We start from the raw sequence: 27,728 nt of genomic DNA on the forward strand, positions 1-27,728 counted from the left end.
GGAAAACCACGTCCTGGCTATAAAAACCTCTACCTAAATGTGATACACGTCCACCTCTGCCCACCTTTCATTGGCCAAAGCAAGCCACTTGGGAACTCTTAAGTTCAAGAAGGTGGGGATGAAGAATCCTTCCTTAGGGAGGAACACCGTGGCAGGAAAGCTGGACTATTTAGGAAGAGTGATACAAAATAACACAGGAAGCCACTCATTTAATCCAGACTCTTCAGTTTACAGATAAGGAAGCTAGCATCCAAGGAGTGAAGTAACTTTCCCAAGATCACTCAGCTAGTTTAAAGTAGGAATGGTCTAGAACCAAAGTCTCCTACCTCCCAGCATCATGCACAGGACTACCTCCTTGAAGCTCACTGATCGTTCACCATCCATCCATTCATTCCTTCATTGATCTAACAACCATTAAGTGCCTACTATACACCGGGCACTGTGAGGCACAATCCTGCCATCAAGAAGGTCCTAGTCCCGTGTAAGTTCTTCCATAACCTTCAGCTGCCTCTATCACAGGCATATCTCATCCTATTCACCAAATAACCTGAAGCAGCAGTGAGTTTCAGAACTAATAGAGATGTTGTCTTTGAGGATAAAGTTCTATTTTTCTTAATTGTTTCTGGTCAGAGAGAGTCAGTTCCCAGCAACAGCCTGCTGAGACGCAGCATGGTGATGCAGTTCATCCCCGATACAGAACGTTTAAAGTGACTCATGGACCCACAGTGGTTGAGGACCATTCCTAGGGCACAGTCAGTTCATGATCTGATGGCATAATAGCTTTTCTCCGAAAGGAATCATTCAGTCACAAAAACCTGAACCCAACCTGGAGCCTGTTTTCATTTAGAGAGAAAGAAATATTTCAAGAGGTAGAAAAACTCTGAGAACTGTCTAAAAATAGGATAGTTTGATTTGCAAAAGATATCTGATACCTTCACAAGCTGTACCTGTGAAGACTCTCCATCTTTAAAGATGTTAAAATAGTACCACGCTATAGAAATGCTGTGTCTAATCTTTGTAAAATCATAGATGGTGGAGCTGGGAGGACTTTTAAGAGTCACTAATGCTAGCTGCTTCATTTTACAGATAATAATCTTGATGGTTATTGAGTGTTTAATTGTGCCAGCTACTGTTCCAAGCAATTTATTTCTATTACCCCATTTTGTCCTCACAACCAATAGGCATTATGTTCATTCATACTTTGTAATTGACGAGGTTGAGAGAGGCTAAGTGACTTGATCTAGAGAAAGGTCTGAGATGTGTGCCTGGAACTCAAGTCCTTTGGTCCGGTGTTCCTTTTACGTGAAAGGGAATAGAATTGTCACTTGTGTGGGACCACAAGGCTCCTGGACACTGACTCTATTTAACAATTGCCTGTGATACTGTGCAAGGTTCTGTGGGAATACCAACATAAATAAAGTAGTTTCCACGCTTTGTGAGCTTCAGCCTGGCAAAGGAAGGGAGAGAATGTGAGCAAACCATGTGTCCTGGAAGCCAGGAGGGGAGAGAATTTCAAGATGTTTATCAGTGGGGCTAAATGCTACTAAAGAGTCAAAGACAGTAAAGACTAGAAGAAGGTCATTGAATAATATGACAATTATCCAATCACTGTAGAACTTTAAAAGATCAGTTTCAGAGAGTGATGAGGGTAGAAGGTAGATTGCAAGAGAATAGGGAGTCAATAAAAGAGGAGGCAATGGAAACAGGCAGTTTTAGGCTACTGAAATAAAGGGAAATAATATAAACTTAACTAGAGGATGCAAACAGTGGTGGAAATATTTTCATTTGGACTGGGGAGAAGCAAGCATGTCACTAAACAGAAGAGATGATGCTTGCTGAGAGGAATAAATTTAATGGGGACAAGAAAGAGAGGATCAAATTTTTGGAGCAGGCAGGAGGAGAGGATCCATTCATCATTAAATTATTTATTCTTTCAGCCACTATTATAAAGTGTCTACTGTGTTTCAGGCACTGTATTTTGGCACCGTGGTAAGCAAAGCACACCCATATCCTGTGCTTGTGGACCGCAGAGTCTAATACAGAAGACAGACTTGAAGCAAACTATAGCTTATAGATAGAGAGAGAGAGAGAGAGATAATTTACCATATACTGTGAAAAGTGCTGTGAAGGAAAATGCGAGGTGCTACAAGAGCCAAGGCAGAGAGGTTAGCCTTAGGCTGAATAGTTGTATAAAGTCTTCCAAACAGGAGAAAGGAGAGATGGAAGACAAAGGATGAGGACACATATGTTTGGAAAACGTTGAGGAACGAAGATAATCTTCACCTTCTTAGTGAGTAGGAGGATTAAAGATGCCTGATAAGAGTGAGATGAATAAGAATGTTTGCTATTTTGAGAACAATGGGGAAATATATTAGAATCCATCCATGGACATCCAATTTGGTATCAGCAAAAGAGGAATATGTTTGCCAAGAATCATTAAAAGCTATTGTGAAGTTAGGTAGCATGACCCAGTTGACTCGGTTTTCCTACTTTCTCCGGGAATTCTTAGCAACCCAGAGTAGATGCAGATAAAGTGGTGGGTTGGCAGAGAGAGCAGGCTGGCGGTTCTCATGGCGGTCGCAATAGAATTCAAAAGGGCAAAGGATTCAAAGTTACTAGAAAAGGCCTGGTGTCCAGCTGGTCAGGGAGGTAAGTGGAGCTCAAAGGAAATGGGCCAACTCAATGAGGTCACAATGAGGGCAGAGAACAGGTTGAGAAGAAGTGAGATCAAGGGAAAAGAGAAAGGGAGAGGAAGACATGATCAGAGGGGGAGGGTAGACCCAAGCCGTGATGAACTCCCAGGTTCAGTCAGATCAATAGGGAGCTGAAATTGGGTTAACAATGCAGGTCTTGGTGCCAAAGAGGTTTAAAGACCTCTGAGGCTGGGGTGGAATGGGAATTAAGGCCTGGGAAGCTTTGCTGATGGCAATTAGAACCTAGACAATGCTGTCCCCTCTGCTTCGCCTTAGAGGAAATAAACTTTAGGGGTTTTCTAAGCCAGATACATGTCAAATATATATGTGTGTGTGTGTGTGTGTGTGTGTGTGTAAACACACACACTGATATATATTTGAATCACCTGCAAGTGGTCTCGACCGCTCAAAGTGATGACTAGTCCCCATACTTGTTTTTGGATTGTGTTTAATTCAAACCCTGATATGCTGGATGACACCCTGAAGGAGCAACTCAGGTAGAGCTGAGGGATACGTAACCTCCTCTCATTGTAAATAGCATTTACCAAGCAGTAATTTTTTGGCAGAAAGATGGGGCAAGGGAAATTTTCAATGAGATTTGGGACAAAGGGACAGATTTCAGAGGCTTTTCAAAAGTACACTCAACAGAGCTTAGCATCTGGTCAGGTATGGGAGGTAAGAAGGAAGGCGAGTGAAAGGTAGAATGAGGCAGAGGGTTGGTTCTTATTTCCTCCCATTTTACAGATGAGGAAACTAAGACTCAGAGAAATTAAGACTCACCTGTAGCCACATGACTGGTAAGGGGCAGAGCCAGAGTTTATTGCCGGATCCAGCCGTGCTGTGCCCTTCCCACTGCATCACTCTCCTCCCCTTCCCACCCTTCTCTGCAGGACCCTGTCCTGCTCCAAGTCACGTTTCTGAAGGTACCAAGCTCAACTGTATGCTCTTCTTTTCCACATGTGCCCTGTGTTGGCAAAGGTAATTATGCCTGCTCATTAATTACCCTTTCCACGCCTGGGCGAGGGGCCCCTTCGGGGGCTCCTGCAGTGGTGTTTATAGGCCAGGCTCATCGCCCCACCACATGGCTGTGATGCTGGCCTCACCTGTCCTCCTCCCATTAGACTGTGAGCTCTCTGATGGAAGACAGGGCCTCTGAGTCTGTTTATTCCCAGTGCTTAGCACAGCATCTGACCTATAGCAGCTGCCCAACGTACGTTTGTCAAATGAAGAGCTGATTAATAGCCTCATGCTTAATTCCAGGTTGCAGTCTACATAGTTAACAAGATACAATAAAATGTCAACAAAGGACATAATGACCTACTCTGTGCCAGTACTATTGAAAATATTTACAAATAAGAGTGTATTAGAAACTTAGATGCATGCATTGGTTTGTATTTGGGATTCTGCTAATTCTTTGCCCGACATCTGTATTTGTTTAGGCTTTCTTCCCGAGCCCAGAATGTGCTGTAACACGCCAGCTTTGCCATTTCATTCTTTTTTCCCCCAAGGCCAAGCCCCCTGCAATGGCTCCTGAGAAGGCAGGTCTTCTGCAGAGCCCAGCTCGTGAATCCAGGAGCTGTCCCCTAAGAGAGGACCGCTCCAGTAAATAAGGAGCACCCTGGAAAAACATGGCCGAGGTGGGCCTGCCGAGGGGACGCAGCTTGTCAATTCCACCTCAAAGAACACCAGGGACCAAAGAGAATGCTCGAGTGGGGATATAGACATGGGTCCCCTGGGCTCGAGGTTCTCCTGCAGGCTCCTTTCCCTTCTTCGGTGCTCTGGGAGCCTCAGGGGGAGTGACACCCTGAGCTGTGAAGTGGGAGCTCACAGTATTTCCACTCTTCACAAGATGAGCACCCGTGGCCTCAAAGAAAAAATTTTAAATTACATTGGAGGGTGAGAATAAAGAGTTTTCACCTTTTTTTTTTTTTTTGAAGTGTTGACAGACCCTTTCAGAATGGAACCTCAGATTCTAGACTCTTTTTATGAATCACACCACGCAGTCTTGTGTATAGGTTTGCTCAGGGGGTTAAGCTAAAAATCAATGCGATGACAGTAAATGTGACGGCTCCTCATCTGCTGTCAGTCATCTCGTCACCAGAGAACACTGCCCGCTCATTCTGATATGTGGCACCCCAAAAGATTTTTTTCCACGTAACAAATTATCCTAGAAGGATAACAAGGCCCAAATGTTTTTTATTTAAGAGTCATAAGTTAAGACCTCCAAGACGTGTAAGTGATGGTATATGAAAATTCCTATGTTCCTAGTGGTTTTGGTGCCTTCACGTGGTGATAAAAATCACTTTGTTCTCCAGTTTGGAGCCCTGGGAAGAATCAAGCCATTGTGCAGATTACTTAAAATTCCAGGGTGCCTGCACCATTTGGCTAAAGAATGCTAAGAATTTGCAGGGGTTGCTCCCACGAAAGGTTTCTAACTGGGGCCGCTGCGGCTGCTGTTTAACACACAGCTGTTGTTAATTTGAGCTGAAGATTTTTAATCACCTTTGTGTCGAGATTTATTAAATAACATTTTAGAGGAACAAAAACTATAATAGTCACATTAGTAGGATGCTGAAGGAAGAAAATAATTGGAACACAGCATTTTTGCCTCATGAGCCAAGTCTGAAAATATCCTTTCCACATGACTGGCTGCCAGCCATCCTGGGAAAAGAGTTTCTAGGTAAAGCCGGCAACAGAAGCCCTCCTGGCCTCTGCAGGAGCTCAGCCCTTTGTTCCCCTTACTCATCTTCCGGAAGCACTTCTTCCCTGAGTGGCCTTCTTTTGCTCCCACACTCTCCAGCTCTAGTGTCCCAGGAGACGAGAGTCACAGTGCTGGGAGCTGACGTAGGCAGTTGGCTGCTCCTTCTAAGTGGTCTCCTTGATTTTTGCGAGCCTCCGTAATTGCTGTTTTCCTGTTACATCTAGTCCCCCTGTGACAATACTGTGAGGGTCTGAACCTTCCCGTTTGGCTTAGGGCAGCTGATGGATGAGCGGAAGACAGAAAACCTTTCCTGGATTTTCTGCCAAGGTGAAGGAAAGGGAGTGAGAGGCTCTTCTCCTGATGAGGGACAACAGCTAACGTTGTCCCTCAAGAGGGGAGTCGCCAACTCTTCTGAGAAAGTTTGAAAATGAAGACAGGCAAACCAGAAAATTGCAGAATAAGTCGTGAATCCCCACTCCCGTGCTCAACTCTCAATCATGTTTTGCGTTGTAGTGTTAAATATTCCCTTTTAAGAAGAAAACCTCGATTCATGAGGCATTTATGGAGCACCTACTGTGTGCAAGGTGCTGCGCTAGTGAGAGACCTGGAGACCAAGCATAGGACAGGCCGGGGGCAGCTAGACGCCGTTTGAAGCCCTGGCTCCAGCAGAGATGAGGGCGGAGGCCTGGTTCCCGTCAGAAGGCATGAGCATTTGATCCAGGCCTGAGGGGCAAAGAGGGTCTTGAGAGGCGGAGAAAGCAGGGCCTTCCAGGCTGAGGACCTGAAAGAGCAAAACCACACTGGAAAAGCATGTCTTATTGAAGGGACAATATGTGTGTTACCGAACCAGGTTCATTTTTGCCCACCGCCCAGAAAGCCAAACGCCGGGACAAGATTGCAGCAGAGAGAGGGTTTACTCACAAGGCAGCCACGTGAGGAAGCGAGAGCACGAGCCTCAAATTCACCTCCCTGAAAATAGGGACTCAGGGGTGTTTATGGGATGGGGGCAAGGTGGTCTGAAATGTGGAGACGGGTGATTGGAGGTGAGGAGAGGTGAGGTAGTTGATGATCTGCGCAAGCGTAATCAGATTTCATGCCTCTTCATAGGACCCATGTTCACAAAATGGCGGAGTTAGCGTGATCTGAGGGTGGAGTTTTTAGCCTTTTGATGTCAAAAGGTCGCCTATCGGACATCTGCACGGGCCCAGTTGATGAGTTGGTGGTCTCAAGTGGCCTGAAGTGGACAAGGAGTTCTAATTCCTGAAAAACAGCTCACACACCCATTACCATGGTGACCCAGGCTCCAGCGAGATTTATCTATAGGAGCCTAGTGGGAGTCAGACAACATATTGCCTCAACAGCACAGTTAACAATGGGTGGGTTAAATAGCTAAAAGCTATCATCAATAATTGCAAAAAGAAAAAAACTTTAGTAGATACTTAATCATCAATGGCTGTTTGCCGGTTTCATGTGGATGGACATGACAGTGTTGGGTGAGGACTTGGAGAGGTTGACGGGAACTAGCTTCTAGAAGGCTGATATGCCACTCTAAGGAGCTTGGATTTTATTCTGTGGGGAATGGGAAGCCATTGAGTGCTATGGAGCTGGGAAGTGACGTGCTTTTCAGGCAAAGCATCCCGCTAGCCGGTGTGCCGGACTCCAAAGCTCCCCCCCCACCCCATGTGGAGGTGGAATGACTGCCATGGGCCAAGAGTGTGAGGACCTGAACTGAGGCCCAGTAAACCGGCTACAGCAGGAGGAGAGGAGGGAGGGCGGCTGAGAGCCAGAGTCCAGGCTTCAAATCTCAGACTGGCCACTTACTAGCTATGCAGCCTGAGGCAGTGGGGTTAACTTCTCTGTGCCTCTGCTTCCCCATCTGTAAAATGGAGAAAACAGTGCCACCTCTTAAGATTATTTTAAATGAATACACATCAGTGCTTAGAACAGTGACTGGTACAGTGAGCTCTTGGCAAAGGTTAGCTATTATTATTTTCAGATGTAAAATCCTACAATTTCACAACTATTTATACTTGGGGAGACAAGAGAGAGTCAAAGAGATAATGGTCATCTAAGGAATATGGCGGATACTCAGAATTAGTTATAATAACCAGAAAACAATAGAAAAAATCATATTGAGGGACATTCTACAAAATAACTATTTGTAATCCTTGAAAGTGTCAAGGAAACATGGAGGCACTGTTCCCTAGGGAAGGGGACCAGAGGACATGACGACTAAAGGAAGCAGGTGATTCTGAACTGGAACCATTGGCTTCAGAGGACATTACTGGGACAATCGCAATGAAATGTGCATGGAGTCTGAAGATGTAGCTATGCAGGAGGATGTGCTTGGTTCCTTGTTTGAAGGAAATGATACTAACATGTTCCGTAGTGATGAGGCATCAGGCTGGCAACTTATTCTTGAATGTTTCAGAAAGTTCTTTGTACTCTACTTATAACTCTTCTGTAAGTTTGGGATTGTTTGAAAATGAAAACTTTCTTTTTTAATTAACAGCTAGCATTTATTGAGCGCTCACTATGTGTCAGGCACTGTGGTCAGTGCTGGACTCAGTTCATGAGCAGATTCAGTTCCCCAGGGAACTTCTCGGACTTGCATCTCTACCACAACGGAGTCGTGCACCCCTCTCTGCACCCCTGTAGCAGCTTGAACTCCTCCCCACCAGACCACCACGTAGTAACTGCCAGTCGTTTTTCTGTAACCCCTCCCCTCCATGGACAGTAAGCTCTTGGAGAGCAAGGACTGTATGCCGTTCTCCCTTGTATCCACAGGTACCCACACAGCTTAAGTACTCAATACGTGCTTGGCGAGGGAAGCACTGAGGCTTGCTCACCGTGGTGACTTTGGTCAAAAATGAGGCCCAGAGTTGGGATGGATGTCTGATACATGACTTCTTTTCTAGGTGGCCCAGGCTCTGGCAAAGGCACACAGTGTGAAAAGCTGGTGGAAAAATATGGATTTACGCATCTCTCAACTGGCGAGCTCCTGCGTAATGAGCTGTCATCAGAATCTGAAAGAAGCAAATTGATCAGAGACATCATGGAACGTGGAGACCTGGTGCCCTCAGTAAGCAACAGCTGCCTTCCCTGCCTGGGGAGATCTTCTGGGGTGTTGCAATTAGTCTAAGCTGCTAGAACAAAGAGACCCGAAAGGACAATAGCTGTGTTTTATCTCTCTCTTATACAACAGTCCAGAGGCAGGTGGGAGGTCCACTGCCCATCTGTTGGACCAATATGTCCAGACCCAGGTTCCTTCTGTCTTGTTGCTCTGCCAGCCCCTTGAATGTTACCCTGTTTTTTGTTTTCCCTCAAAACTGGTACCTACATTAGAGTTAAAATCTTCAAAGCAGAGGTGAGCATGGTGCAGCAGAACCTAGGATTAGAAACGTTTGGAAAATAGAAAATGATGATTTGGTCTAGTTCTGGGCATTATGATAGCATTATCTTTAAATTTGATATCTCCCCTATGTAGTTTAAATAATGAATATCCCTGTTATGTATCTTTTTTCTTTTCAAGTCACCATCCATCTCTGAGAAGCTGGATGCCATGGGTATCAAAAAATATTCACCCTTGCCATCCCAGGTTCCATGCTGGGCTCTGTCATTACGCCTTGTACAATACAGTCCCTATGCACTAACAGAGCTTTCTGCTTCCTCTTCAACAAGCTGCAATCTATTTCCCACCTGGAAGCCAGAATGGTCCTCATGAAAGCAAACAGACCATTGCAACAGCCTCTTAGCTTGCCTCCTGTGCCTGCTCTTTCCCCTCTATGGTTTACTCTTTTCCAGCAGCCACAGTGATTTCTTGAAAACATTTTCAAACTGAGTTATTCCCTTCCCCAGAACCTTCCAGTGGCTCCCTCAACACTTAGAATGAAATCGAGAGTCCTTCCTGTGGCTCTAGACTCCAGCTAGCTCTCTAACATATTTCCCACCACTCTCACCTTGCTCACTTGTTGGATAGCCACTGGCCTTCTCACTGTTCTCCCACAGGCCATGCTGTTCCTGCCTCAGGGCCTTTGCACTTGCTCTTTCCGCAGCCTAAGGGCTCTTCATATATTCATGTAGTTTGTTCCTTTGCTTCATCTAGATCTCTGCTTACATGTCACAACTTATCAAAGAGGCCCTCCCTGACCACTCTATCTAAAATAGCACCTCCAGCACTCTGTGTCTCTTTGTCCTGCTTTAATTTTGTTCCTAGCAGTTCTCTCTAGCTGCCTCTTTATTATATATTTATTTGCTCATCATCTGTCTTCCTCATGAGAATATAAACTTCATGAGGAGCTGATTCACAATCACCTAGGGATCAATTCTGACCACGTTGTGAGGGCTGCATTGCCCGAGCCCCTGCCAACAGTCAGTGGATGCCAGGGGATGTCCGTGGATGCCAGGGAGCAGGAGGTCCTCCCCATTTGAGCACTGGTTGCATTTTTCCTACATCCATTCCCAAGCTTCATGTATCTCTCCTCCCTTTTTTTCCATAAGCACAGATTAAATCAAAATTTTTAAGAGAGAAAGCAATATTGCTAGAAAATGCTACTTCGTATCTACTGAAAGTCTCTTCAAGTCAGTGGATGTCAAATTTTCTAACATAGTTCCTGGAAAGAAGCCAACAGTGCTATACATTTTATACCCTGTTTGGTCTAGTTGTAAACTGCCATAATGCCTGATTCATGAGGGCCACTCTATGAAATAATGAGTATTTCATCTAATCTAAATGCCATTATTTTAAGATACCCCAATAAAATTTAGTTAATAAAATATGCCAGTATGTGGGGGCCGGCCCGGTGGCGCAGCCGTGAAGTTCGCACATTCACTTCAGTGGCCCAGGGTTCACTGGTTAAGATCCTGGGTGCCAACCTACCCACTGCTCATCAAGCCATGCTGTGGCAGGCATATAAAATAGAGGAAGATGGGCACGGATGTTAGCTCAGGGCCAGTCTTCCTCAGCAAAAAGAGGAGGATTGGTGGCAGTTGTTAGCTCAGGGCTAATCTTCCTCAAAAACAAAAAGATGCTAGTAAGAAAAACACTAATAATTAAACTATCACTCAGCACTAATCGTAAGATACCTACCAATTTTATAGACATTAAAATGTAGAGGGGTGAAGTGAGATTTACAATTGATGAAATACGGTGTCTTGCTGTCTGCATTTCATCTCACCTGAACCTTTCTCCCTCCCACAATGGGATAACTGAGGAGACCTGTGGTCGTTCTGTGTTGTTCTGTGGAAGAGCTCAGGCCCTGACCTCTCTGTCTCCGCTCCAGGGCATCATTCTGGAGCTCCTGAAGGAGGCCATGGTGGCCAGCCTCAGTGGCAGCAAGGGCTTCCTGATTGACGGCTATCCTCGGGAAGTGAAGCAAGGGGAAGAGTTCGGACGTAGGGTGAGTGTTGTTATGGGGAACATCCCAGAAGAAAAATAGGGGATATCATTGAGGTTGGGGGATAAATTCAAAGTGTATCCCTTTCCCAATTACATTAATCAAAACTTTCCATTACAAATGGCAGAAACTCTAACACACTGGCAAAAAAAGGGGGTGGGGGTGGGGTGAGAGATGATGGTGGTGGATTTAGTGGCTCAACTAACTGAAACCTCCAGGAGTGGTTCACACTTGGTTGGATCCATGTATTCAAATTTGTTCATCAATCATCTGACTTTCTCCATCTCTTGGATTTTCCTTCCTTTGTGTTGACTCATTTTCTTGCTGTTTCAGGCCTCTATTCCATCATCTAAGTGACCTCACAGAAAAGTGTTTCTATTCTCCTGGGCTGTGTTTCATTATCCTGGATATTGGGTCATGGGCCCATCTCTGAGCCAATCACTGTGGCCAAGGGGAGGATGGAAGGCATGTGATGGAATCTTCAGGATTAGGCTGATCCAGCCTGGAGGACCAGAACAGGGATGGGAAGGGAGGAGAGAGAACAGGCGCCACACCTGAATCACACAGACTCAGAAGGGAAAGGGAAATTACCCAAAGAGAAGAGGGATGCCCGTAGAAGAAGGCAGAGAAATGGGTGCCAGACAGGCCGAATCAAATATACCCACCACTCCAGCCTCCCACCATCCCCACCTTCCCAAGTCCCCCCCGCTCCTAGTGAAGAGGATGGGTCAGGACCACTCACAGGGGAACAGCAGGAAGTAAAAACCATTGTAGCTACCATTTATTGAACCTACTCTGGGCTGGGTCCTGTACTACACACTTTACACATGTAGCAAAGAACAGGCAAGAGGGAGGCAATTATCCCCATTGATTAAACAAAGACTCCAGAGCCTACAAGATTTACTACTTATATAGATATCTCTTTAGACTAGTTTTGAAAGATTGTCGTATATATTATTTCATTTGATATGTGTGTGTGTTTGTGTGAGGAATATTGTCCCTGAGCTAACATCTGTGCCAATCTTCCTCTATTTTGTATGTGGGATGCCACCACAGTGTGGCTTGACGAGTGATGTGTAGGTCCACGCCCAGGATCCGAACCCATGATCTCTGGGCCACCAGGGTGGAGCACGTGAACTTAACCACTACACCAGCAGGCGAGCACCCTCGTTTGATATATTTTTAATAATCTGTTAAAATAGAGGAAGTATTCAAAATTTACCATCTTAACCAATTTAAAGTGTACGGTTCACTAGTGTTACCTATTTTGTGTTGTTGTGGAACCAATCTCCAGAGCTCTTTTCATCTTGCAAAACTGAAAGTCTGCACCCGTTAAACAACGGCTCCCTGTTTCCCCTCCCTCTGCCCTGGAAGCCCCCATTCTACTTTCTGTCTCTATGAATTTGAGTACTGAAGGCCCTCATGTAAGTAGAATCAGACAGATTTGTCCTTTTGTGACTGGCTTACTTCCCTTAGCATAATGTCCTCAAGGTTCACTCATGTTATAGCACGTGTTACAATTTCCTTGCTTTTTAAGGCTGAATAATATTTTGTTTGTCCATTTATCTATTGATAGTTACTTGAGTGGCTTCCACTTTTCAGCTATTGTAAATAATGCTACTATGAACACCGATATACAAATGTCTCTTCAAGACCCTGCTTTCAGCTCTTTATATACACATTACTGTGTGTGTATGAATATGTACACAGTAATTTCGTGTGAAATTACTTGATCATGTAATTCTATTTTTAATTTTTTGAGGAATTGGCATACTATATGTATACATATGCACCGCCAGCCATAGCCACCTCACCATTTTACATTCCCACCAACAGTGCACAAGGGTTCCAGTTTCTCCACATCCTCACCAACACTTGTCATTTTCTGTTGTTTTTTTTTTTAATATAGTAGCCATCCTAATGGGTGTAGGGTGGTATCTCATTGTGGTTTTGGTTTGCATTTCCTTAATGATAAATGTTGAGCATCTTTTTCATGTGATTGTTGGCCATTTGTATATCTTCTTTGGAGAAATGTCTGTTCAAGTCCTTTACCCAGTGTTTAATTGGGTTGTTTGGTTTTTTGTTGTTATTGAGTTGTAGGAGTTCTTTGTATATTCTGGATATTAACCCTTTATAAGATATATGATTTACTAATATTTTCTCCCATTTTGTAGGTTGCCTTTTCATCATTCTGTTGATTGCGTCCTTTGATGCACAGAAGTTTTTTATTTTGGTATGGTTCAACTTGTCTATTTTTGCTTTTGTTTCCTGTGCTTTTGGTGTCATATCCAAGAAATCATTGCCAAATCCAATGTTATAAAAATCTTCCCCTATGTTTTCTTCTGAGTTTTGTCGTTTTAGCTCTTACATTTAGTTCTTTAATCCATTTTGAACTAATTTTTGTATATGTATAAAGTAAGGGCCCAACCTCATTCTTTTGCTTGTGGATGTTTAGTTTTCCCAACACCATTTGTTAAAAAGACTGTTTTTTCCCAATCACATGGTCTTTGCACCCTTGTCAAAAATCAGTTGACCACATACGTGAGAGTTTATTTCTGGGCTCTCTATTCTATTCCACTGGTCTACATGTCTGTCTTTATGCCAGTACCACACTGTTTGATTACTGTGGCTTGATAAGTTTTTAAATCAGGAAATGCAAGGCTGTCAACTTTTCAAGGTTGTTTTGGCTATTCAGGGTCCCTTAAGATTCCATATGAATTTTAGGATGGATATTTCTATTTCTGGAAAAAAAAAAAAAAAACACCATTGGGGGGCCTGCCCCATGGCCGAGTGGTTAAGGTTCTGCACACTCCACTTCAGCAGCCCAAGTTCATGGGTTCAGATCCTGGGCGTGGACCTACTCCACTCATCAGCCACGCTGTGGAGGCACTCCACATTACAAAGTAGGAGAAGATTGGTACAGATGTTAGCTCAGGGCTAATCTTCCTCAAGCAAAAAAAAAAATTTGCCATTGGGACTCGATAGGGATGCACTAAATCTGTAGATCACTTTGGGTAGTATTGACATCTTAATGATGCTGAATCTTCCATGGATTGTTTACATTTTTGTTTATTCTAATCTTCTAGCCATTGTCCAGGCTAGGGATACGGCATGTAGGGATACACGCTGAGTAATTGAGGAACAGGGGCATTTTTCCTTCACCACCTAGAATCAGGGCCTGTGCAAGGCTAGAGGTTGAGGGGAGATGCAGAGAAGAGGATGCAGAACAGTGTGGTTGGCCCTGGAGGAGCTCCCTACCTGGTGGAGACTGGCTGTCGCGTAAACACATCATTGAAATACAGTGGGAATGTGCTCGAATGCTGCAGGGTCAACAATGTTTATTGAGGTTCGGGCTTCAAGGTGGCAGCAGCCCCCAGCTGATTTCACACTGACCTTTCCTGTGAACTTAAGGTCCCAAGAGCCCTGGGTGGGCCTCTGGCAGGGTCAGGACAGGTCATGCACTTGCTTGGAAGTGCTGGGGAAAACATGTTTTCCAAATTCTTTTTTTTAAATTGCTGTCAGAGGTAATAGAATGTTCTCTTGAGACCCCCAAGCGGCCAGGTGTGATAAATGAGATGAGTATCTCTTTTTTTGGTCAACTACTGTGTACAAACAACAACAATATTATAATCCTTATTCTCCTTTTGGAACTTTTAAAACTGCCTCTGAAGGCAAATCCCTAAACTTAGGCCTGTGGGATTCCGAACAGTTCGGAGCAGTGACAGCACTATTGTCACGCATGTTGTGCTTCATGGCACCTTTAAAGCATGTCACTCGTGGTCTAGAATCAGAAAATCTGGATTTTCCTCTCTGCCATATATTAGTGTGACCCTCATCCAGTCACACACCTACAGATTCTTCCTCTGTAAAATGGAGATAACAGTATGCCTGCCACACCCCATTTAGAGGGTTTTGTGAGCATCAGATGAGGGAACATACATAAATGTATTTTTAAGCTATAAAAGGCTATAAATGTTATCTCGTTTAGCTCACTCATTTTTAGTCACACCTCACCCAAATGTGTAAATCCCAGCTCCGTCACACCTTTGTCCTTTGCTTATGACCCAGTTAGGGTAAGTTGAGGGCTTTAGACGGACAGTTGGTCTGTCCCTGGCCTGTGGGTACGTATGAATTCAAATCACCCATATGATCTTCTCCATAGTAAGGCAATACTTCCTCTCCCACTGTGGGCCCCATTCAGACAGGTGTTAGAATGTGGCAGAAAAGAAACCTACCTAGGACTGTAGCAGTCAGAAAGAGTCCTCAATATGGTGCCTGGGCAGCTTCACCCAAAGCTAAAATTCAGGATTCCATTTCGAAAAATATACAGGTGCCCCACTTCATTACTGAAGCAATGACCTTCAAGCCAGGAGTCTTTAAAAACAGTCTTTTGCATACTGCGGGGGGCAGTTTGCAAAGCCCAAGCATGATGTTGATTTGTCCCTACACACAGTAACTTTAGAAGATTCTAATGTCAGTTAGGCTTGTGTGCGAGAGAACTCATCCACCCCTCCAAAACCAGCACCTGCTTGAAAGCTGACCAGAGGAACAGAGATGCTACAAACACAGAATGAGCCACTGCTATTGATTCATTTATGCCCTGCAGGGACCCAATCGTTTGTACAGCCCCCTCCAAATTACAGGCAAGTAATTAATTTGAAATTTGGCAGAGACAAATACAGACATCTGATTTTCTGCAGAGATTCAGAGCAGTCAGCCTGGTTGAGAGCATAGTGAGTGTCTCTTATATGCTCATCAGGCCTGCGAATGGTTTGAACCAGCCTGCGGACATCTCACCAGTCACAGAGCCTCATGTGCCTGATGCACAGGACCATCTGTTGCCAAAAAAAATCCAGTTCAGTTAGCTAGGCTGATGCTTTTGCAAACTATAGCCGAGTTCTCTGAGATGCAAAGTCCTTTAGGATTTGCTCCGCTAGTGTACATAACATCTGTAAAAACCAAGTGCAAACTAATGTCCACAGCTTAGTGGGAAGCCTGTATGTGATTTCTCTATTACCTTCCTATTTTCTATTCCCAAGGCTTGTTTTTCCCCCATTGAATTAATCCTCTGTGCCTTCAGAATCCAATATGGTGTATTGAGGAAGGGAAAGATGTCAGCGAGTGTGCGTGTGTGTAGATGTGTGTGACAGCGGCAGAAGGAATCTGAAGGAGGAGGTGGGGTTGCTGATCACCGCCCCCGTCTCCCCCCCAGCTGAGAACCCCTGGTTATAGCGACTTTGGTGTTAAGAAGCCTGTACTCAGAGCCCGGCTTGATAACTCATTGGCAAGTCATTTAACTTTACCTATCTCAGTTTCCTCTTCTAGGCAATGTAGTTTGAAAATAGCTACCCCAGTGCTTGTTGGGAAGACTGGACGGGATCCTGAAGAGTGCCTTACACGTGTCTAAGGCTGCATAGGGTGTTCAATGAACTGTTACTGTTTTTTTCAAAAATTATGTGTATTTTTCTGGTTATAGAAATAAAAATTATATAAATATGAGACAATACAGAAAAATATAAAACAAAGAATAACTAACCACCCAGAGATAACCCCCATTGACATTTTGAGGTATGTTCTTCCAGATTTTATTCTGCTCATCTTTATACAGTTAAAATCAGATAGAACATATAACTAACAGAATAATAGCTGTTATTTTTCGAGCACTTAAAATGTGCCTGAACTGAGCTGGATGCTTTACTGATGTCATTTTATTAATCTTTACAATGCTATTCAGTAGGCATTATTATCCCTACTTTATAGATTATTATCATCTCGAGGAGGGGTGTGTACTTAGCCTGACTCCCTAGTGTGAAATGGAAACGCTTTCCTGAATTAACTCAGCCTTTTACTCAACAGCAACCCAACTAAACACATGTCAATAGGAGTAAATGCACGGGCTTGCTCTTGGCTTTTCCCTCCCAGGAGCCTCTTAGCTGAAATTCTGCCCTTCGCCCAAATATGCAGACAATTTTCCTGGATGTATGAATGATGGCATTATATCCCTCTGCCTGACTACTCTTAACTATCTCTTAACACTTTCCATCCACAGAATCAGTGATTCTGTTTATATGTATTTATCAACGTATTCTAATCTTCAGAATGGGCTCTTAACTAAAACAGGTTAGGAGTCTGGCCAAGGGACTTTCTAGATGATGTGTTCTAGTTGTTTGGAGGTATGGGGAGCCAGGGGGACCACCTTGGGATTTTCCACTTGGGATTTTCTGTTCTCTTCCTCTGACTTCTGGTTCACTGTAGAACTTTAAGCCATCTTATAGCAGTATGGGGGCTGGAGTTATGGTGGCAATGGGGTGGTATTACTATTATTAGGGTTGTGTGTTTAGGAATGCTAGAATGACTCGGATACCCTTCCTCTATGGAGTTCCCCAAGGGATATACCCCAGGGGTGAGAGCAAATTTGAATAACCATGCCGCCTCATTGTTAGCCAGGGCCGGGAGACTGGTAAATATGCCAGAGCGTGTGACTTTAGCTAAAAGTGTTGGTGGGACCTCTGACTCTTTCTAAGCCCAAATCTGACCAACAGGGGCTTTTACAGTTCAAAGGGATGAATGCATAAATAACATGGGCTCACGTTTCTGTAGTGCTTGAAATGGGCCAGGTGCTTGACACGCATTAACCCGTTTAATCCTCACAATCATCCTATTGAGATAGAAACTATTATTATGCTTGCTTTAAAATGAGGAAACTGAGGCACCCAGAGAGAACAAGATAGCTGTTATTCTCAACACCAGAGAGTTCCTGGCCGGCATGACCATGCTCACTGGTAAATATGGCCTAACCACTGTCCTGACTTAATCAGAAGAAAACGGAAGTTGGGGTCAGAGGAGAGCAGGGTAAACTCCTCCTCCCGCTGGAGTTACCAAGGCAGAGCCACGATCACAAGCCCACTGAGGCCCACATCCTGCTGGCCTCTTTCCGCCAGGGGTGGGGGGGGGTGCGGACCCCAACTCCACCCCAAGAGCCAGCTCTGTGAAATACAATGAAATGGCCTCTGACCCTGCCCACTTCCTGTCCCACTACCCCGCCCTCCTGGCCTGGCTCCAGTGGCCACCAGGAGTCTGGCCTGAGGCCCATTCTGAAGGCTCTGGCCCCCCAGTTAGGGCAAAGTCGCCAGGCTTTGGAGTTACCCGCAGCTGGCTGAGCACTGTCGCTGGCTAGTCTTCAGTGACCTCGGGCACGTCGGCCTCTGTGAGCCTCCATTTCCTCCTCCTTAAAGTAGAGAAAACCCCTCCCACAGCGGGGCTAATGGGGTTAAGGGATGGCCGGCCCATCCAGAAAGCCGTAGCACAGTGCGCTCAGTTGCTGGGATGTTGCTTCGGCATCTTGACCGCCCTTCAGGGGTCTTGTGCCCTAGTGGGGATCCCCTGAACACCCAAAGGCCAGGAGGCAACCAGTGCTGGCATTGCGGGGACAACACAGGGTGATGTGGAGGGCAGGGAGGTGTCCCCAAGTCTCTGTGAGTCATTCAGACAAGGACAGAGTTCTCCGCTCTCCAAAGTGTTTTGAAAAATAAAGAAATGGAATTTCATTCAGATATTTCAAATCTTTTTAGATATTGAAAACATCAGTAGTACAGGCCACTTCCAAATGGAATGACTGCGTGATGCCTTTTTCTATAGGAAGGGAGTGCTGATTCAGGATGGATAGATGAGTCTTGGCACGAGGAAATGGTTTAGAAAAGCAACTTCTCAAACTATTTGTGAAGAATCACCTGGAGATCTTCTTAAAATGCAGACTCTGATTCAGCAGGTCAGGGACTGTGCATGAGACTGCATTTCTCACAAGCTTCCTAATGATGCCTAATGATTCCTAATGATCCCTAATGATGCCTGCACTGCTGGTCTGGGGACCATGCTGGGAGAATCAACGTGGAAGACAAAGCTACCTCTGGTCCTGTGCTTTTTTAGGTCCAGAGGGTCATTTACTGCCAGCCCCTGCTCAGATACACATTATCTCTGTACCTGAATGAGTCCCTGAATTATCTTTCCTGTCCCCAAGAGTGGCCTGAAAACCCCCCACAATTAGAAAAATCGCCTAGTCTTTTCAGGCAGCCCCAAACAGCAACTGATCCAGGGAGCCGAACTCTGCAACTGAACCCTAGGCTGCCTCCCAAGCTCGCCCTCTGCTGGTGGACAAGGGTCATTTTCTTCTAAACCTTCACCCAGCCTTTCTTGCTGCTCAAATGCTCATTTTTGTTTTCCAATTAATACAGGCAGTAAACTTGCATGACATATTCCAGAGGTTTATTTCACACTTTCAGATTTTGGAGAATTTTTCTATTCTGTTCCTTAATGCACATCCCTCACAGAGGGTAGATAAATGTTTGATCAACACTCACAAGTTGGCAACTTATGATTCCACGTGTCGCCTACAAGTCCTCCCCAAGCCTGGCTTTGTTCCCACCCATCCCAGGCACTTTCCACAGTGGGGTGGCAAGCCTTCGTTTCCTTACAGCCTGACCACTGCAAGATCAGGAGGGAGCAAGTTTCTTTTGATCCAGAGTTGAGGTTGGTAGTGGAGGCAAGATTGGCATCTCCCAGGGACATCAGGAGCAAAAGAACACTTAAGAGAGAGATGGGAGATTCATGCTACCAAAAGCATGTCACCATCAATCATTCATTCAAACATTTCTTAATCACCTACTATATGCAAACTTGGGACTAGGAGCTAAGCACTGCCAACTCCTGCACACAAGGAGATCGTAGCCTAATATGGGAAACCAGCATGATAGCTAAGACTTGTTGTTTGCTATACGCCAAGCAACATGTTTGCATTACCTTATTTAATTTTTTTAACCTCTTGGCAATTCTATGACCATCCTCATTGTACAAATGAGAAAACATGGGTGCAGGGAAGTTGAGTGACACTTTTAGTTAATGATGAAGCCAGATTGCTTAAAATAACAATTCGATGTTTTCTCTAAAAGGTTCTGAGGGTCGATGGGCTTGGCTGGCTGGGTCTCACTTGGGGTCCTTTATACAGCTGCAGTCAGACAGCAGCTAAGGCTGAGTACATGTGCCTGGAGCTAGGGCTGGGATGTCTACGACAGCTGAGGGCTGGTCGGGCACCTCTGTCCATATGGCCTCTCCATCTGGCTAGCTTGGGCTTCCTCACAGCTTAGCAGTCAGAGTAGTTGGACATCTTGGATGGCAGTTGACCAGGAAGAAACTGCAGTATCTCTTATGATCTTCTAAAAGCATGTGGCATCATTTCCACTATATTCCATTGGTCAAAACAGTTACAGGGTGGCCCAGATTCAAGGGGGTGGAGGAATGGACTCTGTCTCAATGAGGGAAGAGCTTAAAGTGTACTGAGGCAAGGAATTGATGATGACCATCATGGAGACGAGCCACCACCCCAGGATTCCACCCTAAGCAGCCTGACTTCAACCTTCGTGTGCTCAACCATTATGCTCTGCTGACCCCCACATAGTGGGACACAGTCACATCATGCTACTGGTGGCTGATATAAGCTATAATGGTGGTACAAAGGAGGAAGTGGTTAGCTCTGCCTCAGTAGGCCAGGGAAGGCTTCCAGGAGGAAACACACACACACACACACACACACACACACACACACACACACCCCTCCCCTCACTGTGGAGGACAGATTGTGACTGCATTGGATAGCTTACTATATAATTCCCATATTGTGTGAGGTGACAAAAGCTGAGGGCAAGAGACAGTTCTGAGGCAGCGTATGGAAAGCCACTGACCTGGAAATGAGGAGCATGAAGTCCAGACCCAGCTCTGCCACGATGTAGTTCTGGGACCTTGAGGGGAACCAGAAGGCCAGAAAAGGAAAGAACTAGGGGTCCCAGGCAGTTCCAGAACATCGCAGAGTGGAATTTCTGACCGTGTTGTTCTTCCCACCCCCAGATTGGAAACCCGCACTTGGTGATCTGTATGGACTGCTCGGCAGACACCATGACCAACCGCCTTCTCCAGAGGAGCCGGAGCAGCCCGTGCGCAGACGACAACACCGCCACCATCGCCAAACGCCTTGAAACCTACTACCGAGCATCCATTCCTGTGATCGCCTACTATGAGACAAAGACACAGCTACAGAAGGTGAATTATTTCACTTCCCCCCTCCAAAATGAGCCAGTTACCCTTTTTTTTTTTTGCAAGAAAAGAAAAAAACTGGGGAAATTTTGGTTAAGGATCTGGGAATTAGAGCTGCATACAGCTGCACAATTTGGGCCAAAATATGGCTCCCTTACTCTCTTCACTTTTGTATCAATCAAAGTTAAATAACTGTCATCATATGAACTATGAAAAGTTGGTCATACAGTTTTCACAGTTGCCAAGATAGTTTTTCCAAGAGAGAGAGAAAGGGAGGGAAGGAGACATGGATGAGGCATAAGTTCTGCCTTCCGGACCTCAGCTGAACAGGATGATCTGAAAGATGTCATCTAGATCTAAAATTCAACAACTTGGAATTCCTGGATTTTTACGTGGTTCATAGTTGCGCTTGGCCCTTTGCCTCAATTTCTTGCAGTAACTCACATTGGGAGCCGCAGTATATGGTACCGGGGGAGCAGGCAATTAGGTGAAGCACTGAAGAGACTGTGGGAAACAGGTAGCATCGACTTAATGATCATGAGTGACGATCCATACTGAGTCACCATTAATTTCGTGAATTTGGGAAAACTATCCAATCCCCATCCATCGACTTAATAAATAGGTGTCAAGCACCTCCCATGGGCCATCCATTGCCCTGGTGGTTTGGAGCAGATAATAAAGTGTGGTTCTTCCTGCTAGAGCCTAGGGTGTTAGTGGGGGAGATAGACAAACCTGTGAGCACAATATGCGACCAAAGCAGGCACAGAGTAAGTTCCTAGGGCCCTTGAATGCAGTCTGAGGGGAAAGGAAAGACATCAAGGAAGGTCACAGGAGGAGAACGAAACTAAGCCACAGGATGGGGTGCTGTGAGGGCAGCGGGGCACTCCACACAGAAGGAGCCCCAAGTGTAAAAGGTCAGAAGAGACAAGGAACTGGGCTCGGCTGTGACATAAAGTACCAAGGAAAGAGGGACAAGAGATGGGGATGGAGAGGCAAGCAAGGACCAGATCAAGATGAACCTATGTAGGAGCAGACAGTTGTCCTGAGATGATGGGAACTACTGAAGGGGACAGACATGATCAGAGTTTTTATTTAGAATGCTCCCTCTGCCAGCCTTGTGGAGAACAGATCCCAAGAAGGTAAGGCTAGGAGACCGCTGGGAGGCTGGGACAGTAATCTGGGAACAAAATCCTGGGTACTCAAAGCAGAAGAGGAAGAGTGGACACCTACTTCTTGCTCCTCACAGAAAGTTAATAGGAGACATCGATCAATAAGTAACAAACTTGCTCTGAGGCAGCTACATCATCAATTCCTTGGGGAAAACCATTGATAATGAATTTTTATCTTCTAAACCTGTTAGAAGATAGGAGGTCCATTTTGCAGAATCCTAATAACTTAGCCCTGGGTATAGAAATCTGAGAGATGCTCCTTGATTTAACTCAGGGATGTCAGATATGTGGCATGAGAGCCATCGCCCCCAGCTTCCTTCTGCATAGCAGGCATTGCTGGTCCATCGTGGCACTCTTTCCTGCAGTATCCAGATGTGGCCTCAGAGTGTTTGTGAACCCAGCACTCCAGGCAGCTACTACCAACTGATGTGCAAGATGAAACCTATTTGTTGTGCTTCGTGTATGTCACCTCTGGTTACCACAGAAAACAAAGACTTAGGCCTTTAAAAACAACAAACAAAAAGTGCACTACATACGAGCAGGGTCTCAAGAGTCCCAGCTCTCAAAGGCCTTTCCAGCATGAGTGATTTCCACCCTTTGTGCAGCCCAGGACACGTATGGAAACTATCCAGAGAGAAGAGAATTTCTTCCACTTTCAAGATTGGTAGAAATGAGAGAATCTCTAAGTATTTCAGAGTTCAATCACTCTCAGAGTCAGAAAATCTCTTTTCTCTCTCTCTTGTATTATTCTAACCTAAATTCTACACACTCGCAAATGATTGACCCATCGATACAGGGCTAATGGAGTTCTCAGATAAATCTGATTTCGGGAATCCTCCTTAGAAATATCTAAGTTAGTGGGAAACGAAGCTTCCAGTCCCATTTGGCTCATCTCTTCAGCTTCCCCTGCACTTTGGAGATGCTGGCAGCTGGGTCCGTGGTGAGGTAACATTTGTGATCCACTTTGCAAATATTTAGAATTGCTCCAGTACTGACTCCAGAGCGGTGTGGCCTCCAGCTCTCAGGACTCCCAGAGGGCCTCTCGGGGAAGCTGCTTTGACCCGCTGCCTCGGCCCCGGCTGTCCTCTCCCCACGCAGCTGCAGAGATGAACCAGCCTCCGCCCCACCTAGTCTAAGGACAGCAGGGCCAGAGTGCTGGGCCCAGGGAGGTGAGAATTGTTGGCAGGTGTCCCGTGGGGTTTGCCAGCAGCTCGGACTACAGAATGGGGACTGGAGGAGAAGCAGGGGAGGGGGCCAGGCTTGTTTTCCATTGGAGAAGGGGAAAGCCTCGGTCCCTTCGTGTTCTCTGGCCTGTGTGCTCCTGCCTAATCTTCTTGCAACAGCTTCAGCTCCCCCTGGATTCTAAGTGACAGCTTGTCTTGTTCCTGTGATGTTCTTTGGATTGTTAGCACCTCCTCCCTGTCTCGCTGGTTTATAGAGCCCGAGGTAGGGCTGCCCACCATCCAGGTGGGCTCCTGGATCACTTAAGGGATTTTCTGAAAACCAGGTGGTGTGGCGAACACACTTCAAGATGCAGGCGAGACAGATCAGGAGCTCAGCGAGATTTATTTTGGAATTAGAGCCATGCCATGGTCCAGCCCAGAAACAGACCACCCTCCAAAGCACTTCCCTCAGGCCTCGGTGTCGCCCTGTTATGCTGATATTGAATCCATCAGCTGACACCCCTGCCTAACGACAGCCAGCCCTTTTGGCCACCAGCTAGCCAAAAAAGTGCAATGCAGTTCCAAACAAAGGTAATAAAAAAAGCAAAGCAGAATTTACACAGTCACTGCCTTATTCTTTATGTCCTTATTATGCCATGATCACACAATAAAGTTAGAACTTCTTGTAACATAAACCAAGGGGCAGAGGCACCGGTGACACAATAGATCTCTGACTTTTCAACTGTTTCCTGCTCTCATGAAGCAGCTTTGCTCTGTACCTGAGAAAGAGCTGGAACAGACCTCTACCCCATTCCACTCCCTTCCTCCTGCACTCAGGGCAGACCTCATTCCTCAGTTGTGGCACTTCTTTCCCACCCAATCTGGACGCTGCCTCAGAAACTTTCTCAGCACGGGAGTGTGACAGTCACCCCCAATTCACTGGAGTTGACCCATAAGAGGAAGCTTTTTTTCCCCTTGAGTGAGAGAATTTCTTATTGAAAAAATCATTGAGCATTTGGTTGTGAAAAGCACAACAACTGGCTGAAGGCTCCTTGGTGGAGAAAATACTGGCCTGAGCATCAGAAAGCCTGAGGCACATGGTGCGAATGAGCCTGGTGAACTCGGGTGAGTCATTTCACTGCTCAACCTCCCAATTCTTCACCCTAAAATAAAACGGATGGACAGAACATGATCTCCAGGAATCCTCCAGGTCTCTCACTCTCTGATTCTCAGAAGAAAAAGATGTTGTGACTGTGGGGATATCAGTTAGGACTCTTTGTTATAGGTAAGAGGCCCCAACGCCAGCTGGCCTAACCTGAGACACGAAACTGAATTTTAAGGTGACCCAGGGCTGAAGCGCAACGGTAGGCCCAGGAAGGCTGTGGGGCCAGGCTTTACTCCGCTTCTCACACGTGTCCTCTCCTTTTCTCTCTCATCCAGATTTTTCTCTTTCTCTGGCCCAGACGCCAGAACATGAGCACCCTGCAGCTTCCACGTTTACATGTTCCCACAGCAGTTCCCAGTTCCAGAGAGCAGTTTTCTGATTGGCCGTGCTTGGCTCTGGCTCGTCTCCCCAGTCCTTTCAGCCAGGGCCAGGCAGGTGGTGGCACCTGGGGCTTTTCCATTTGTTCTGAGGATGTTTCACTGTGTGCATACTATGTGTCAAAGAGTATTCTTGGGACTGGAGACACAGCAGTAAACAAGACAGACAAAGTCCCTCACTGGAAAGAGAAAAACAGTAGACCAGAAAGCAAAACAGTTGCTGATAGGATAAGCTCTATGAATAAAACAGAAGAGTGAGTTGTTGGGCGTGGGTGTTATTTAGCTGGGTGCTTGGGAAGTCTCTGAGGAGGGAGCATTTGAATTCAGATCTGACTGATGTGAACATGGCTGTCTGGGGCGCTTCCCTGGGACTTGGAGGGGAACAAGGAATTCCCAGAGGAGAAGGGCTTGTTGTGAACTGACAGAAACCCCAGAAATAGCGACCTGGAGTGGCATGTACAGACTTGTATGAATTGATATTTAAAACCTCTCTTTTGCTGAGTATAAAAGTAACATCTACTTTTAAAAAAGAAATAAACTAGAAAATTTAGGAGGATAAAGATAAAAATCATCCAGACTTTTTCCACCCAAAGATAACTAGTAATGAACATTTTGATTTATTTTCTTATTTTTCTCCATTTTTTGTATACTCTTTGCTCACGGCATGGTTAGACCAGAAACACCCCAGGCCGTAGATGAAGAGGGCCTGATAACAGACGATATCTTTCCCTGGGTTACTTATTAGTCTTAATCAATTAAAAAAATAAAAAGAGAGTCCAGTGATTTATTAAATATGCATTTTGCAGATGCAGAAAATCCAGTTCCTTGGCAACTTTGCTTTGTAAAGGAGAAAATAAGTTTTGTTCAGCAGTTCTGCTGCTGCAGTGTCCTGACTTGATAAATAGTTTGGCCATTTTTAGTAAGTCCTGAAATACGGCAGTACCTTCGTTGTTCTGGGTAGTCATCCTACCTGGCAGGAGCTTGTGTGGACTGAGGGATAAAGATGAGAAACACATTCCCGGTCCCGCCAGGAAAGGAGTGGAAGCAGAAGGCACCATAACATCAGATTTCACCCTTTAGATGCAAAATCCACTTGCTGACCCTTAGTCGACTGGATTCCTAAGTTTGGAGACTAACACAAGTAAAGGAAAGCCCAAAATTACTTTATACCTTGAATTCTCTGTACTTGAATTCTTAATTATGATGCTTTTTTCAGTTGGCTAAAGGAACTCCAGCTAACTTTCAGTTCAGTTTCTCTGGGAATATCTGAGAATGTCCTATCGTGACTTTATACACAAATGACAGTTTCACTGGATATAAAAGTTAGGCCATAATATTTTTCAATCAAAAACCAGTAAACACTGCTGCACTCTTTTCAAGCATTTAGTGTTGTGGGGGAAAAGGCAGAGACAAATTTCGAAGGAAACTTTTTCAACTGGTACCTTTAAAAAATTTTTTCCCACGTAATTCAAAATTTGTATCCAGACGTAGGTCTGCTTTCCCTGACTTTCACTGGCGGAGGCACGTCTTTTTAACTTAGGAAAGTTTTCTGTAATTATTCTTTGGTTATTTTTTATGTACCACCATTCCTTGTTTTTCTTCAAAATTCCTCAAAAACAAAAAATTCTTAGATCTCCACTCTCTTCCTTCTATACCAGCTTAGTCCAATAGACATGTAATGTGAACCACATATATAATTTTAAATTTTCTATTAGCCACATTTTAAAAAGTAAAAAGAAACAGGTGACACTAACTTTATCAAGTCTTTGAAATCTGGTGTCTACTTTACGCAGGCAGCACACCTCAGTTCAAAGCAGCCACTTTTTGAGTGCTCAACAGCAACACGCAGCAGTGACTTCTGTACTGGAGAGCACAGTTCTGTTCTGTAACCCACTCAATTATTTTCATTTTTTTTGAAAAGAATATCCCAGATTTGCCTTCCACATTACCCATTCAGTTGTAAAAAGACATTCAGCTTCTCTAGCTGCCAACATTCATTTTCATTCTCATGTGTATTTTTGTTTGCCTTAGCTTATTCCTTTCATCTCATGCTGTTGCCTTTTCAGGCTGAGCCTGTTCTCATTTCATGACTTCCTGCTCTTGTTTCTTAGCAACCATGTCTTCGTACACACTGGTTAAACCGGCAACAGTGCACATGAACTGTCCTTCCCGTGTGTTCTTACAGCCCTGTTTCTTTCTCCATCCTTGTATTTATCATGATTTGTTAGAATTACTTCTTTACTTCTCTGTAGCTACTAAGAGAAAGTCAGTTCTCTGGTGGGAAGAATTATGTCTGTCTTATTCACAGCAGTATCCCCAGTGTGTAGCACAGAGCCTGGCCCAAGAAACAAAAGATACACAATAAATATTTACTGTTGAGTATTCAAAAATTTTATTTAAAAATTTTCCAATTTCTGCATTATATGATTTTCAAGGATCTTCTCTCCTTCTGAGTCACTGAAATAATGTGCCCTTTGCCCTTTTCTGTAGCTTTTCCCCCAGAAACCTCAATTTGTTTGTTTAAGTTCACTCATCTTCCATTCTGTTTATCTACTGCTGTTCCTGACAAACCACCTCAAAATTGAGTGGCATAAAACAACAACCATTATTTGATACTTGTGACCTCTGTGCATCAGGAATTTGGAAGACGCACAGTGGGGATGTCTCTCCCCTGCTCCCCGGTGTTGGGGGTCTGAGCTGGGATGACTCAGACACCAGGGGGCTACCTCGGCCAGGGCTGTGGTGTTCTTTAGAGACAGTTCTTCATTTGCATGTCTGGTACCTCCGCTGGGATGGCTTAGCGAGCACTGTCAAGCAGAGTGCCTACAGTGGCTTCTCTAGAACGGCTTGTGCTTCTCACTGCACTGCCCCTGGGCTCCAAAGGTGGCGCCCCAGTGAGAGCCTCCAGTGAATGTTCCAGCGGCAAGGCAGGAGCTGCAAGACTTCTTCTGACCCAGCCTAGGAAGTCACACAGCATTGCT

The 27,728-nt window shown here is 45.1% G+C and overlaps 1 protein-coding gene across 1 annotated transcript in view; it reads left to right on the forward strand.

Moving 5' to 3' along the window:
* AK5 (adenylate kinase 5) overlaps nt 1-27,728 on the forward strand; it is a 223,464-nt gene that overhangs the window by 183,679 nt on the left and 12,057 nt on the right. Inside the window, exons 11-13 of the mRNA XM_046645725.1 lie at nt 8,313-8,476; nt 10,677-10,793; nt 20,688-20,879. Coding sequence (XP_046501681.1) covers nt 8,313-8,476; nt 10,677-10,793; nt 20,688-20,879 — 473 coding nt within the window. The remainder of the gene's footprint in view (nt 1-8,312; nt 8,477-10,676; nt 10,794-20,687; nt 20,880-27,728) is intronic.

The sequence above is a fragment of the Equus quagga genome, chromosome 18, assembly GCF_021613505.1.
Source record: "Equus quagga isolate Etosha38 chromosome 18, UCLA_HA_Equagga_1.0, whole genome shotgun sequence".
NCBI classification, from domain to species: Eukaryota; Metazoa; Chordata; class Mammalia; order Perissodactyla; family Equidae; genus Equus; species Equus quagga.